We start from the raw sequence: 17,199 nt of genomic DNA on the forward strand, positions 1-17,199 counted from the left end.
GTGAGGTGCGTAGGAATCCTGTTGCATGAGGTGTGTAGGAATCCTGTTGCATGAGGTGTGTAGGAATCGTTTTGCATGAGGTGCGTAGGAATCGTGTTGCATGAGGTGTGTAGGAACCCTGTTGCTGAGGTGCGTAGGAATCCTGTTGCATGAGGTGTGTAGTTGCATGAGGTGTATAGGAATCCTGTTGCATGAGGTGTAGGAACCCTGTTGCATGAGGTGTGTAGGAATCCTGTTGCATGAGATGTGTAGGAACCCTGTTGCATGAGGTGTGTAGGAACCCTGTTGCATGAGGTGTGTAGGAACCCTGTTGCATGAGGTGCGCAGGAATTGTGTTGCATGAGGTGTGTAGGAACCCTGTTGCATGAGGTGTGTAGGAATCCTGTTGCATGAGGTGCGTAGGAATCCTGTGTCATGAGGTATGTTGGAACCCTGTTGCATGAGGTGTGTAGGAATCCTGTTGCATGAGGTGCGTAGGAATCCTGTGTCATGAGGTATGTTGGAACCCTGTTGCATGAGGTGTGTAGGAATCCTGTTGCATGAGGTGCGTAGGAATCCTGTGTCATGAGGTATGTTGGAACTCTGTTGCATGAGGTGTGTAGGAACCCTGTTGCATGAGGTGTGTAGGAATCCTGTTGCATGAGGTGTGTAGGAACCCTGTTGCATGAGGTGTGTAGGAACCCTGTTGCATGAGGTGTGTAGGAACCCTGTTGCATGAGGTGTGTAGGAACCCTGTTGCATGAGGTGTGTAGGAACCCTGTTGCATGAGGTGCATAGGAATCCTGTTGCATGAGGTGTGTAGGAACCCTGTTGCATGAGGTGTGTAGGAACCCTGTTGCATGAGGTGCGTAGGAACCCTGTTGCATGAGGTGCGTAGGAACCCTGTTGCATGAGGTGCGTAGGAACCCTGTTGCATGAGGTGCGTAGGAATCCTGTTGCATGAGGTGTGTAGGAACCCTGTTGCATGAGGTGTGTAGGAATCCTGTTGCATGAGGTGTGTAGGAATCCTGTTGCATGAGGTGTGTAGGAATCCTGTTGCATGAGGTGCGTAGGAACCCTGTTGCATGAGGTGCGTAGGAATCCTGTTGCATGAGGTGTGTAGGAACCCTGTTGCATGAGGTGTGTAGGAATCCTGTTGCATGAGGTGTGTAGGAACCCTGTTGCATGAGGTGTGTAGGAATCCTGTTGCATGAGGTGCGTAGGAACCCTGTTGCATGAGGTGTGTAGGAACCCTGTTGCATGAGGTGTGTAGGAATCCTGTTGCATGAGGTGTGTAGGAATCCTGGTGCATGAGGTGCATAGGAATCCTGTTGCATGAGGTGTGTAGGAACCCTGTTGCATGAGGTGTGTAGGAATCCTGTTGCATGAGGTGCGTAGGAACCCTGTTGCATGAGGTGCATAGGAATCCTGTTGCATGAGGTGTGTAGGAACCCTGTTGCATGAGGTGTGTAGGAATCCTGTTGCATGAGGTGTGTAGGAATCCTGTTGCATGAGGTGCGTAGGAACCCTGTTGCATGAGGTGTGTTGGAACCCTGTTGCATGAGGTGTGTAGGAATCCTGTTGCATGAGGTGTGTAGGAACCCTGTTGCATGAGATGCGTAGGAACCCTGTTGCATGAGGTGCGTAGGAACCCTGTTGCATGAGGTGCGTAGGAACCCTGTTGCATGAGGTGCGTAGGAATCCTGTTGCATGAGGTGCGTAGGAATCCTGTTGCATGAGGTGCGTAGGAAGCCTGTTGCATGAGGTGTGTAGGAACCCTGTTGCATGAGGTGTGTAGGAATCCTGTTGCATGAGGTGTGTAGGAATCCTGTTGCATGAGGTGCGTAGGAACCCTGTTGCATGAGGTGCGTAGGAATCCTGTTGCATGAGGTGTGTAGGAACCCTGTTGCATGAGGTGTGTAGGAACCCTGTTGCATGAGGTGTGTAGGAACCCTGTTGCATGAGATGCGTAGGAACCCTGTTGCATGAGGTGCGTAGGAACCCTGTTGCATGAGGTGCGTAGGAACCCTGTTGCATGAGGTGCGTAGGAATCCTTTTGCATGAGGTGCGTAGGAACCCTGTTGCATGAGGTGTGTAGGAATCCTGTTGCATGAGGTGCGTAGGAATCCTGTTGCATGAGGTGTGTAGGAACCCTGTTGCATGAGGTGTGTAGGAATCCTGTTGCATGAGGTGTGTAGGAATCCTGTTGCATGAGGTGTGTAGGAATCCTGTTGCATGAGGTGCGTAGGAACCCTGTTGCATGAGGTGCGTAGGAACCCTGTTGCATGAGGTGTGTAGGAATCCTGTGGCATGAGGTGCGTAGGAATGTATTTACCTGAAGGTTCTTCTTCAGTCACAATGATTTGTCCTGTCCATGGAGCAGAAGGACGACCTAAAGAACAAACACACGTTAACTGAGAGAAATGTTTCATATTTACTGGATTAACTAGAAATAGCCGTGTTAGTCCAATTGCGGTGGTGCAAAGTAAATGAGTACTTCAGTATTATGTGATACCTTATTTTATTAGGACTAACAATTGATATTATAAGACAAGATTTTGAAACACATATGTAAACAAACAGATAACAGTAGAAGGCAGATACGATAGAGAAGAATGGCAGAGGGAATAGTGAATGAGCAGACAGGGCAATACATGGATGAAAGGGATAGTGATAAATAGGACCATCCATCAGCAGTGTGCAGGGGGGGCGAAGGTGCAGGGGGCAAAGGGGGGTTAATTGTAAAATTAACAGTGAGGCAGGGTGAAACATTGCAAAAAGTTATAGTAAGAAACCCAATATCAGCATTACGTCCTTTTGTTTTAGTGTCAAAAAATATTATCCCTTCCAGTTCAAATGTTTTCCGGTCTTGAGCACTTTTACACATTCCACTGAGGATTTTGATTTTTAGATAATTAATGGAATATTTACTGTAGAAACATCACAATTATAAATCCTAATTTACTCCGAAACATCATTTTAAAGCTTTATTCTATTAAAATTGCATTAATATGTGTAAAGTGGTACAGAGCTAAGTAGTTTTATTTCCATTTTGTCTCATTTACGGTACTAAGCCTGTATTTACTGAACATAAACATGCTAAAAGTTTTTCAATTCCATTGGTATTTGATGTGGTTTAAAACTGTGCTGTCTAATATTGTGTGTGTGGACATATACTATGAGATGGAAACCAAAAGCATTCAAAAGGGATTGATATCCAAAACAAAAGAAACACTGATATGCAGGAAACAGAAATCTGTTAGAAAATAAATACAGAGTATCTTTTATTGGGGGAACTTTGGGAGGCAAATCTGTGTCAGGGATGTGACATCCACTAGCACTGTATTTATTTCAGATGTACGTAGTGTATGCACAGTGCAAGGAGCAGCACCTCAAAGTGAGACTCTTCTGATTGACTTAGACTAGTGTTGGTATTGGGACAGCAGGAAGAAACATATCAAATACATATCCTGTTCTCATTTTCTGCCTGTATGTATGTCTTTATTTATATAGCGCCACTAATGTACATAGCGCTTCACAGTGTAAAACGCCGGGTAAGGTCTAAGAAGCCAAAGTGAGGTCTGGACGGAAATATTTATCTAATGGTAAATGAGCCGTGAGATGCTTGTGTGCCATTTATTTAGGTCAGGTTAAGGAAGATATTTTTTTCAGATTCTTACTATTATTAATATTTTATTGCTAAATATTTATCTGGTTATCTGCTGATGGGCGCTACTATATTTATCAAAAATCTATAGCTATAAATCCTACTTTAACCATCTCAGCCTCTCAGCTCCTCCTGATGGTGGTATTTCTACTTAACTTGGACCTTACCAAACTCTCAGCTCTTCATTTCTTTACCTCTCACTGTCCTGAAGCTTATTTATTTGTCACCTTTCTCTAAATGACCACAGTCTCATTTCATTTTTTTCAAAGGTCTCTCACATATTTCCCTTCAGCATTGATATGCTTATCAGTATAGGCCCACGTTAGATTATTTTCCCTGCTCTTCTAATCGCCTTAAACTGTTGGCTAACTTCCCTCTAACACTAATCATCTTGTCAATACAGATTGATACTGTATAACTCATCTCTTCAAATCTAATCATCAACAAGTTAAACTCATGTATATTCCCCACTACTTCTTCACACAGTGACAATTATTTGAAGCTAAATTGCTATTTTCTGCAATATCAATTCTAAATAATGAAAATAAAACTTCTCACTTAGACAGTGATTTTCATATCTTCCTCCAACAATTTGCTTCCCGTTTTGATCTTTATTCTGATTTACATGCTCCTGTACACCTGTACTTGTTATTTAAATTTTCATGAAAAGTGCTAATATAGATCTATTTTGTTTACCTCTTCCAATGCTATGCTGATAAGCCATATCTCCACCCAAGATAACCCCTTGCCATAAAGTGCCATGTCTTTGAATGAGTCACAGTTGTATTCACATGAAAGTCTGTTACACCCAACAAGTCTGTTTAGTCACTAGGCTGAAAACAATTCATAGTATATTTTAGGATTTCTTTTCCACTTTAATACGTTGGCAAACAGACCTAACCCGCACACTTGTCCTGCTGTATTTTATGGGATGTCCCAGTTCAACAGAGGGACCTCTCTAAAAAAATGGGATGTTCCCATGAAATGTTTCTCTGAAGAAGTGGGATGTTTGTACAAAACAGAATTTGTCATGTATCGGTTACCCTACGATCATTTCTAATACTGAAAATTACTGTACATGTTACATTTTACTTGTAAATCCTGCCTCACACTATAGATCTGTAATTGTGATGGAATGTGTACTGTATGTGAATGGTTCCACGTTAAAAAAAAAACAACTAAAATAATGATAACAATGTGTTAGATCCTGATGGCCAATGTATAAGTATTATCATACGAAAATAGAACAATTGACAAAAATGAATTGCAATATTATAAGATAATATGCAGTCTTACAGCCGGAGGCAACAGTTATTTATATGACTTACTCATAATAAGAGTGTTATAATTGTAACTGTTAATAAGGGTAAAAGGAGTCAGTTACAGATTCAAAAAGATTGCACTCTAATTAGTGCTGAATGGTTCTTACTCCTTATCCTGGCTTTGTCTGCTGGGTCCAGAGCTGCTACTGGTTCTGACACTCGGGAGGGTCTGCTTATCCCAGAATTATTTACAGCTCTCACACGGAATATGTAGGATCGTCCTTCAATTAATCCAGTTACTGGGAACCGGGCAAACTTCACTGGTGTGTCATTGCACTGGGTCCAGTGACTGGTACCAACCTCACACCTGATGGAAACAAACAGTGCAACATAAGGGAAACAAAACTGGGAGATTGTGGCATCTTATCCCATAACTATGTGTGTCACTTTTCTGAGACTATGTTCAGTGTCTATCCATGTGTGGTGTGAATGTCTAGTTGGAGGGGAAGACAATTTACTTTTGACACTTAATAATTCTATTTATTAGAGGAAATTACATGGAACACTAGGCAGTGTTATCTACCTTTAATAGAGAGAAAAAAGAACAATGTTCTATAAATCGGTGCTACCAATATATAATGAAAAGTTCCAATATGTATATGTTGAAACAATGTGGATCTTGCTTGAAGAAAGGATACTCATAATATCACGGTACATATTAGCAAGAAATGCTCAAAGTATGGGAGGATAAAGGAATAAATGTCCTGGTTGATAATGCAGGTAGTGAATGCGAAATGCAGCCCTTAACTGGTTCTCTTCCGAATAGGACACCCTCCCTAGAGCTAGGACAGTCTATTAAACACAGGTTCAGTTCTTATATGAGCCTTTCAACAGCATTGATAGTACCATAGGTGTTGAGCAGAATACGTTGATTCACTTAAATGTACTTATGTTCTGCTAAAGAATATTTATTAATCTGTGAGTTACAAAGTCACAAAATATCACCCAATATTTCAGAATGCCAGGGCCAAAAACAAACCTCTACCAACATTGGCCCAAACACAGCATCGTGTTGAAGTAATTGAAAAAAATTGTGTTTGTTTAACCAACTTCAATCCACTAGAATAAAAATAGAGCCTTACTACCACTGAGATTAAACAAAGAATTTGATTTAAGATAATGTGTACAAAACATTTCGTATCATGAATGAGTCAGTCTAGCAGACGTAATGTTCATGCACTCTCGCCCTTTATATCAGGAACCAGAGACCTGCTGTACGAGAAGCGATAGTAATGTCTCAGAGATACTCTGGAACTTTATATTCCTGTACTTTGTTCCTTGCATCCACAATGTATGTATCGTATCACTTGTATTGTACATTGCACATATTGACTTTGTACAATTTTAAATAAGTGAGACTATAGTACATGTGCACAACCCAGAATAAAAACATAGTTAATAGAAATATATTTTAAAATGGGGAATAATCAAAATTGACAAAACATTACATCTAAAATGTATACTTATATACTGTATACTCCCACTAGGAGAGCTGTGTAAATGCCCATTATTTTGGGGATTTAGGAAAGTACTAGTCACCAAAATGTAACCACTTAAACACATGTCTGTCTTTGTTATATTTGCCAATAGCTTTTCCATCTAATATGGACTCTTAGAATCTGTGTTATCTTATTCATACATTTTTATATTTAAAACATGTACAGAATCTATTTCCTTGATACAGAGTTGAAATGGTCTATCACAGGTGCCAAATGCCTGTGTGGACAGCTGTCATACTAACCTATCTATAAAGTATCCCAACACAGAGCTCCCACCATCAACAGCTGGCTGCTTCCAAGAGACAATGACATAGTCCTTGTTAGCATCAAGGCACGAGACATCCAACGGTGCCGCTGGGGCTCCTGACACTTCAGGTTCAGCATCTAGTGTAGAAATATGAAGACAGAGCTCACCAACAGGACCACACACATCTATATACACGTATTGCCACATTAAAGTCTTTAGGCTTCCTTCAAATTGAATCACAAAAATATTCTTGCAGATACAATCATCATAATAACTTGGCATTCAAAGTCGTACTTCAGATGTATGTGTGTGTGTGTGTGTATGAGTGTGTGTGTGTGTGGACGAGCCAGCAATGTCAGAGAGGGGCAGAACCCCTCCATTATGTCAGTAAAAAGTCAAAGTTATTTTACTGAAGTTGTGCACATTTAGCTTTTAAGACTGCAAATTTTTATTTTTTAGAATACATTCGAAATGAACGGAACTGTTCATATTTAGGGCATCAAATTAAAAGTGGTGTACAAATTGCACCAGATGTCCAAAGAAAGCATCCCCAGTGCTTAAAGCATCAAAACATGTGAAATTGTATATGTTTTTTTTTATATATAAAATCAGTTCTGTAGTATTAGCTAAGGACTGTTTTTAATTAATTTTTTTTTAATTCAACTCAATGCCATTTCTAATGAGTTTTAAAGCATCCTTTGATTTCTATAGCAGGTTTAGCCCACCTCCCAAGCAGTGCAAGATCTTTGCAACACTTTCCTGTTTGTGATAATTTGTTGCCAATGTTTCCAGCAGTCTGAGCTGAAAAATGTAATAATAAACTGATGTTACCTTAGTGATATCAGGATACACTGTAGGTGCTAAGTTACACTGAGTGAAGGATTGATTGAAACTGAAATGTGGCCTTTTCGTTAGGCATACAATCAGGATTGTTACAGGGCTTAGGGCAAGCGGTTTTAGGGTACGGGCTTAGGGTAAGGACAGGGGTTTTTATTGTAAGGACTTAGGTTAGGGGCATCTAGTGTGCTTACAGCTACTCTCTAATGTGCTTACAGCTACTCTCGAGTGTGCGTACAGCTACTCTCTAATGTGCTTACAGCTACTCTCTAGTGTGCTTACAGCTACTCCAGCTGAAGCAGAGCGCCATCTAGTGTAGCCCACACCCACTGTTTGATATACCACAGTTATCCAGGTAGACCTCATGCTATAGTAGCACCTACATGTGTACTATAGGTAAAAATACAGGTGCATCAATTTTGTATTGGGGGGTGGGGGGGAGAGAAAGCTTGTTTGTCAAGGAGAATAATGCAACTGTGGAAAGAAACACTGGTATAAACCATGAGTAATATTTATACATAAGGTATTGTCTAATAATGTAGTCCCCAGATCAGCTTTTTAACGTCCTATTTCTTACCTCTCACAAAGACATAAGCACTATACTGTTCATAGTATTCTCCCATGACGGCTCGCAGAGTATACAGCCCTTCATCCTCTTTGTTGAGATGGTTCAGAGTCAGCATTGCCTGCTCCCCACTCCAGTGCATTTTGGCCCATTTAGAAGAGGTAAGGAGAACTCCTACACAATGGAAGCAGATTGCATAACACATGGTTGTCATAATGTATCACTTTAAAATGATATTAATATACATAAATGTACAGGGTGGCATTATTATAGTGGTGGCATTTATTTATCCATTGTGTTGTTTACACATGTTCACTAAGAAATGAGTGCAGTTTGTTGTATATTTTCCAGGGTGGTAATTAATCACTAATACAAAAACAGCTTAAAGAGTTTGAAAAACTAAAGGCACAAGATGGTCTGAAGTAAACCTGCAAAACACGTTAATGCTCGTTTGTCATTGTGCTGCTGTATGTGTATCAAACAGATTTGCATTTCATTCACATTTGCAACTGCACGTCTTTATTCTATTAATAAATGAAATACCCACGAGTGTGGTTGAATGTGTGTGGTCTTCCAGAGGTCCACCACCCCGCGTCATTCACCGCTCTGTCACATTGTACAGTAGTCCCCTCAACACAAATCGTTTTTACCGCGTTCATTTCAGTCCTGGGAATTGGTGCCGGGGAAGGTGGCACCAGTTCCTCCCCACCAGGGGAAACAAAATGGATGTTTAAAACCCCCTCCACAATTGGGCCATTCGGATGTTGCAATGTTATCCGTCACGGGGGTATTTAAACAACCAGGAAGTAACGGTGGCACCTTCCCAGGTATTTTTCACGAGAACCAGTGCTCCCCAGGCATAAAAGTAATGGGGTTCCCCTTCGTAAATCTGTGCTTCCCACCTATGTTTAAAAAAATAGGTATAAATTTAACTTGGAATGCCCCTTTAAGCTGCAGACAAGGAGCAGTGACGTGCAAATGGGATCTCAGTGGGAATGCCCCTTTAAGCTGCGGACAAGGAGCAGTGACGTGCAATGGGAACATAGTCAGTGTGTCACTGTTAGCTTCCCATCTACTTTATTACATTGATTCCCAAGAACTTTTGCCAGCCGCATTGCACAGGCTATAAGGGCTAAAGGTAGATGCAGCATTAACATATTTATTTACAGAAATCTCACAAATCTGCCACACATATGTCTGATCTCAAAAACACAAGACTAAATTGGCACACAAAAGTCTCCCAACTGCAAAACTTTGACAGATTTATGAAAGGAAAAGGTCCCCAGAAAGCAATGCATTTATTTTTTGCTCTCTGATACATTACTAAAGGTGCAGTTGTTTCCTCTAATTTTGCTTGGTTTCGCAGACTATGATATGTAACCTGAACAAAGTCACTTTATCATGTGTGGTGGCTCTTGTCCCACTTCTTCAGCGCTCTGGCTTCTGATGCACTGTACATTTCCACATAAGGTAAAATGTTATCCTGTATAAAACTCCGCTCAAATCTGTGGTGTCTACTCACAAACGGTACTTTCTGTTTTGGAGACCTCGACTTCTACATCCGCAGTAACTGTATATCTATCCTCCTATATAGTCTCGTTTGTTTTCTGGGGTCTGATATTCTTGGAATATATGTATCATTTTATTTATATAGCGCCGACAATGTACGCAGCTCTTTCCAAAATTACAAACAATGGGGATAAGAGCATCAAATAAATGATAACATACGGCAAAGGGAGACCCTGCCCGGAAGAGCTTACAATGTAAGTGATACAGGTGTAGCCGGACTTCCTTTAGCTAAAGCTGCGGTTTCAGTTAAGGTGACAATGGCGGCTTTTCCCGGCATCGCTGCGGGTGTTCCATAACTTCCCAATGGGATCACGCATAGCTAGGATTTTCCCCTAACCCAGGGATGTTGCGGCTGGGATCCCGTGGCTGGGATCCCGTGGCTGGGATCCCGTGGCTGGGATCCCGTAGCTGGGATCCCGTGGCTGGGAGCCGCGGCTTCCCCTGGCAGAAACAAAGATTAGTCTGGCTATATCTGTATATGGGGAGACAGTAAATATCTGGAGTCAGTAGTCTGAATAGGCTTAAATAGTTGAATGAGATGCTTCTTTTAAGAAGTTAATTATCAGCTGCCACGGGTGCAGATCCTGCCATCGGTGAGGGCTTAATATGAATCAAAATCTTGAGAAAGGCCCCAAGTATGACGGAGACATCAATTTCCTTTAAATAAAACCTTTTACCAAGTTTCACAAGACCGCTGGAGTGCAGCTTATTAGGTTGACGAAGAGCCATCCAGGCAGCGATTGCTGAAAGGCAATCAGTGATATGTGACTTATAGTGTGAAGCCATATCATCATAGTGATGACAGCAGAAGCCAAATGAATTTATGAGGTCACCCAGCAAGAGTATATATAGAGAGAACAGTAGGGGATGAACAGAGACTCATAGAAGTAGAGGAGGATTTAGCAAAACACACAGTGAAGGAGCGGCGAGAGTGCTAGGAGGGAAACCAGGAGAGGGTAGTGCCATGGATGCAAGAGAGTGAAGGATTTGCAGGAAACGAGGGTGATCAACTGTATTGAAAACAGAGGAGAGGTTAAGGAGAATCAGAATGGAGTAGTTTCCATATGATTTGGTAATATGGAGGTCATTAGTTACTTTGGTGAGTGTGGTTTCAGTTGAGTATGCTGAGCGAACGCCTGATTGCACAGGATCTAGTAGGTTATGGGGTTGAGAAAATGAAGTACAGGCATACCCTGGTTTAAGGACACTCACTTTAAGTACACTCGCGAGTAAGGACATATCGCTCAATAGGCAAACGGCAGCTCACGCATGCGCCTGTCAGCACGTCCTGAACAGCAATACCGGCTTCATACCTGTACCGAAGCTGTGCGCAAGCGGGGAGAGTATAGAGCCTGTTACACATGCGTTATTTACTTCAGTTATGCACGTTTATGATGATTGCAGTACAGTACATGCATCGATAAGTGGGGAAAAGGTCGTGCTTCACTTTAAGTACATTTTCGCTTTACATACATGCCCGGTCCCATTGCGTACGTTAATGCGGGGTATGCCTGTATGCATAAAAAAAAACAAGGCTTTCTAGAAGTGTAGCAGAAAAAGGCAAGGGAGAGACAGGGTGATATTGAGTGAGTTAGAAGAGACGAGGAAGAATAACCAGGATACAAAGTCAGAAAGGAAAATGGAGTAGGAGGATGTAGAGTTACGTGGTCTATAGCAATGCGCATTGGAGAAAAAAGATAAACAGTGAGAATGGATGAGAATGTCAGGGAAGCACATGTGTATGCAGGAGCTGAAACTTGCAGAATTTCCACTCCCCAAAAACGTCCCATTGGGCGAGGTGTGTGAGAAAGAGAGGCCTCCACAGGATACAGCTGCCTCCAGAGCAGTCAGCATGTGAGAGCCAAGTTTCAGTTAGTGCAGAGAGTTGAAGAGAGTAAGAGAAGAAGAGGTCAATCACAAGTATTTTGTTAGAAAGAAAACTAGCACCTTAGGGAGCACAAAAAAAGAAGAGAAAGGAGAAAGCAGGGGATAGAAACCCAGTTTGGGAGGGTTTGTGCTTTTAGATATATTACAAAGGGAACACAATAGCAGTAAGTGGCAAGAGCAAGTGGGGATATGGGCCATGGTTTGGAAAATGTGTCCTACTGCCAAATAGAGAAAGGGGGATAGGTATACTGTAGGTGATGAGATGAAAACTTGTAAGACGATGTGCAATGGCAAAGAAAGGTGGTAGAAGTGAATGCAGGAAGCTGTGGGGTTCAAGATTGCAAAGAATGTTGGAGGTAAGAAGAGCAGAGGAAATTTATATTGGAAGAAAGAAAGCACATTTATGAGGAAAGATGTTGCAGTAAGAAGAAGAAGGAAAGTTAAGGTGAACATACAGTACTGAAAGAGGAGATAGTCAAGAAAGAGCAAATGAGATGGGTGTGAGATTGTAAGGTGAAGTATTGAGAGAAAATATGGCAGCTTAAAGTGAGGCAAGGGTCATGGTGCACGGTGAGAACGTTTGAGAAGTGTGGGAGTGGAAGGAGCTGACATGAAGATGTGAAATACTTTCTTCTTGTAGATGAAGCTGTAGTAACACCCAGACAGAAATCCACTTACTTTCCAACACTTGTTTAACTCCCTGTTTCACTCCAGATACACTTAAAAATATTGGGCAAAGAAGGGTAGGTAGCTGTATTGGTCCTTTCTTCCATGTAGTAACAAAGGAGGGAGAGGGAGTAAATGGTATAATACATTTTAGTGGACCTACTGTACAAGTAGTTGATGTTACAAGCTTTCCAACCTCTCAGGGCCCTTCAGACCCTCTCCCTCCTCGGTTACTACTTAAAAATATTCACACTTTAAAATGTGAGCACTGCCTTCCCCAATTTAGGTCTGAATTTGTAGTGCTAAGAAGTAACACAACACTATCCAAATGGAATAGGGCTAATTAGCGCTTCACTATCTGAACAAACTACTGGGAGAAAGTTAAAGGTGCAGCCAGGTAAGTAAGCAGTGTATATGGGGAAGGTGGTGTCCAATAGATGGAATACGGGGAGGGGTTAATAAGGTGACTAGATAAATAAATACACAGTGGATAGGGGATCCAATAGAATGCATGGTGGGGGAGGAATTACCGAATGTGCTCTTCAAATCTCAGCTCAGAGATGTGCTGTGAGGGATAACTTCATTTTGAAGCAGTCCTGCAGCCTAAATAAGAGCAGTGACTTGGATGTGCCTCGTTTTGTGATATTGATGCTTTCCTCAGCTTTGTGCAATTATTGACATCTGAGTACACTGCTCCTCACTCTAGTCATCTAAAATAATGCACCATCCAAAAATACACAACTGTCTTGTGTTTCAGATATGCATATGCCATTTGGGGCCTATTGCGCTTGGCTTACATTGGTAACTTAGTAGAAACAGTATTAAGGTTTCGATTTAAAAATAGAAGTTTGAGAATAATTCGTCAGTGATTATGAAATAGGTAAAACCTGTAGATTTTCGTTAGATAATTTACATTATTATACTTTTACCTTGAAAAAAAAATCCATTACAATTTTGCATTGCTGCATGGTAATAGCACAAATTTGATGGCCGAAAAGGTGCAAGCAATATGGGAGCTGTTTTTGCACATGAGAAAGTTAGTTTGCAGGTTTACTGAAATGACTTCCCATATCGTAAACTGATCCTGTCTTACTCGCAAATCAAAGCATTTCATCCACCACCTACTTCTTGAAGCTTCCCACTAGTATAACTAAAGCTCTTCTAAATGTGAGAATCATTGTTTGACTTTGTTTATGTTGTGGAAATGCTAGGTTTTATTTGCGTAACCCTTTTTCCCCCTGACTAAAGAGACTACTGGTACTGCTGCTACCAGAAAGCCTGAACCTCCGCCACTGGGAGCCTGGGGAGATATCTTGCTCGTCTCGGTGCAGCGCCTCCACCTGCGAGGGATCCCAGCGTAAGGATAAGCCCCTCACAGAGACCCAAACAGTAAATACACACTCTGGTATATAATAATTCTTTACTGAACATATATCACAGTACCATGTACAGTATATCACACCCAATACAGTACCACCAATGAGTGTCCCCAAAGTACATCGGGAGCTAGGCACCATTACCCTGATGTCCTTCTCCCAATGTCAGGGCCCACCCAAATGTGTGTATGGTAGCGCTACCATTGAACCGTTGGTGCACTTTGTTGAGGTACCTTCCGGGTCCTCCAGCACCAGTGCGGCCCACTTAGCAACACGGATCCGCTGATGGCATCGTCCACAACGGTGTCCGCCTCTGAGTGGGGTGAACTCCAGTAGGAGGGTCTCACCTTTACGAGTCTCTTAACATATGTGATCTTGTCCCAGACCACGGACGCGCAATTTACTGCACGGCGTCTTCGCTGATGTTTATCCTCACAATTGGCAGCTACTGAGGAAAGGTCCCCAACTATGGGCTTTCCCTGTAGCAACCACAAGCTGAACGTGAGTGGGGCCTATCTGGGACCTAAAGGGGTAATCTGGTAAAATTTGGGTGCCACCGACACCCAGACCCTACCTTCCCATTCCCTGTCCTGGCTCTAACTGCCGCCTTGCGCTCTAAGCGTGCCAAAAGTAGCAATATCTCCTTCAGGGGATCCGTGGAGCCCTATTGGCTAACCCTGCCTACATGGTTATATCTCCCAGAGCACTTTGGGAAATGTAGTTCCCCTGCGGAGCAAAACCTCAGATGGCCACCGCTACTACACTAGTAGCATCACTCGGTAATGGCCACCGCAACTCCGGACTCTCCTCTGCATGCGCAATCCTCCAATGCGCATACACGGCACATCTACAATGGTGGCGCCATGCCTCGGCGTCCACAGCGGAGCTCCGGAGCAATAGAGCTCCCCCTCCCTATCGCCACACGCAGCCGCTGATCATCCGCAGTAGCCTTTCGCCCCCCCTCCCTACCCAGCACAGAGGTAAGGGGCACTGCTACATTTGCAAATTAAAATTTCAGAGGGTCTATGGGATGAGACCCTTATTAAAAGTTCAGTCACTTGAGGTGTCTTCCAGCACCGGAAGGTCTCTCGTGGAGTAGCCCCACTTAATAAATATGGCCCTCCATAGAATTTTTGTTTTTAACCCCAAATCAGGACAGATTTGGACATCATTTTATTTTATAAGCACAATTTATTATTTCTGATATTTACAGAATATTTTATTAAGGTTTTTTAAAAAAAAAAAATCACATTGATCACAGAAATTTTCCCAATTCAAACACTTACATTTCAAAACTTTTTCACTTTTTAATCACCTGCAGAATAATGTGTTGTCCCTGAGAGAATTTTTTTTCCAGAAACCAATATCTCACATTTTATTTCAGAAAGCCCTTAGATAATACAGAACAAATTGAACTGTATATTTCTCTTCGCCTGTATTGTGTGTATGAATATCCTTGAGTACTTCAGTATTATACCTTTTTCATTTGGACTAACAATACATATTATAAGACAAGCTTTCGAGAGCTCTCTCTCTTCCTCAGGTCAGGCCTGATACGCTCATGGAACCTTTGTAAATCAGCATTGTGCACCTGAGGAAGAGAGAGAGCTTGTCTTATAATATCTATTGTTAGTCCAAATAAAAAAAGGTATCACGTCTATTTCTACTTCATTTATGAATATCCTTAATAATTCTACTTCACCCTTGAAAGAAGGCATTATAGTGACATCATGTGGCCAAAATGAATTATGTAGTTGTAGCTTATTTTGCCTGCAAAAGTTTAAAATAATACAAGTCCTAGTCTGAACCAGAGGCCCTCCAGAGCTGGACTGCACTATTCTCAGCTGTGGCTGCAGAGACATTTCTCTTTGTATTTGCTGCATGTTTTTTCCTTTAAAAAAAAAAATAGAAATCAGTATAAACAATAAGATAGTATCATTACTGTGGGGAAATGGGAATAAAATCCGGGCATGACATCTGGGGCATCTTAACTTTATTTTCTGTTTGTTTGCAATAACAAAAACAAAAGGTCTCTGGCCTCGCCAATGAGAAAGTCCTGTGGTTCCGTTTCGGAGGAAGTCCACCCCCGGTACAGATTAAGAAAACATCTGGTTGAAGAAGCTCATCATGGGAGTATAAATCCCTCAAATGACTTTTCCGCATCCCTAAATAGGACTGTTTCATTCTTACAAAAAGAGCTCTGAAAATACATTTGCTGGCTGCTTTCCCATATATTTAACTGTAGCTATTACATAACTAGTGGACAAATGTATGTGTCTCCATGCTACTGAAACCTTTAACACTAAAGGCTTTGAAGTAGCGATACCCTATCTAAGCCCCACTTTTCGTTTCCTCCGGCAACTTTCTTGCCAGTGAGCCAATGAATCAAGGCAATGTCATTATGTGGTGCCTGCTAATTAGAACACACACACCTTCTATTGGAGCTAGTTAAGGACATTGTCAGGAAGCTCTGTCACTTAAATGGGGGAAGTATCTCTGGACTGAGGGGTTCGGTGAGTGTAACATGGTCAAAATTGCCATGACCAAGTTCAGATAAACATTAAAAGAAACTAAATTATAAGGTCTAAAGTGGACAAATCCAATTATTGCTTTTATTGATAGCTACAGGCAATCAAATAACTATTTTAGAAATATGAAAATATGTCATATCTTAGGGTAGCATGGTGATATTTCTAACACAAAAACTGGTTGGAGCAAATCTGTTTTACATCATTCGCACACAGTCATTGATCAGTGCTTCTTACAAACATCTAAGGTCTTGTTCAGGGTGCCAGAGGCAGGAGTTGGAGGGAGGGCGTTCGGGAGGGAGGGCGGCAGTCTGCTGGGCGATGTGTGTTCATCCTCCCAGCAGACGTTTTCAGGAGTTGAGGAGGCGGGGAGGGGGCGGGGCTACAGACAGCAGGTTAGGGATCCAAGTTGCAGTCATGAAATCATTCTCAAGAATGATTTCATTGGCTGCCGAGGTCCCAGTGACGCTGCTGCAGCTTCAAAAAACGAATTTTTTGTTTATTGAAACTGTTGCCAGCGTCAACTCCTGGCTTCGGAGACAACCAGTATTCAATTTGAATACATTGGGTCCCACGGCAGCACGCCCTCCCTCCGAAGCCAGCACCCTGAACGAGGCCTAAGTTTCTTCTCTCTTTTTTCTTACCTTTCATGCCAACCCAACCGTATCTCTGTGATAGGAATCTCTTTGTCTCTCTAGAATAAAGTAATCATTAATCTCGCTTCTCCGACAATGACATTCTTACCATTTCGGTGGTTCCGTTTCGGAGGAAGTCCACCCCCGGTACAGATTAAGAAAACATCTGGTTGAAGAAGCTCATCATGGGAGTATAAATCCCTCAAATGACTTTTCCGCATCCCTAAATAGGACTGTTTCATTCTTACAAAAAGAGCTCTGAAAATACATTTGCTGGCTGCTTTCCCATATATTTAACTGTAGCTATTACATAACTAGTGGACAAATGTATGTGTCTCCATGCTACTGAAACCTTTAACACTAAAGGCTTTGAAGTAGCGATACCCTATCTAAGCCCCACTTTTCGTTTCCTCCGGCAACTT

General features: G+C 42.0%; 1 protein-coding gene across 7 annotated transcripts in view; it reads right to left on the reverse strand.

Moving 5' to 3' along the window:
* MYOM1 (myomesin 1) overlaps nt 1–17,199 on the reverse strand; it is a 169,673-nt gene that overhangs the window by 99,144 nt on the left and 53,330 nt on the right. For all 7 annotated transcript variants that reach the window (XM_075585274.1, XM_075585277.1, XM_075585276.1 and 4 more), the window contains 4 exons: nt 8,129–8,290; nt 6,710–6,851; nt 5,076–5,275; nt 2,315–2,371 (listed from right to left, as the gene is read on the reverse strand). In XM_075585274.1, coding sequence (XP_075441389.1) covers nt 2,315–2,371; nt 5,076–5,275; nt 6,710–6,851; nt 8,129–8,290 — 561 coding nt within the window. The remainder of the gene's footprint in view (nt 1–2,314; nt 2,372–5,075; nt 5,276–6,709; nt 6,852–8,128; nt 8,291–17,199) is intronic.

Source organism: Ascaphus truei, chromosome 2 (genome assembly GCF_040206685.1).
Source record: "Ascaphus truei isolate aAscTru1 chromosome 2, aAscTru1.hap1, whole genome shotgun sequence".
NCBI classification, from domain to species: domain Eukaryota; kingdom Metazoa; phylum Chordata; class Amphibia; order Anura; family Ascaphidae; genus Ascaphus; species Ascaphus truei.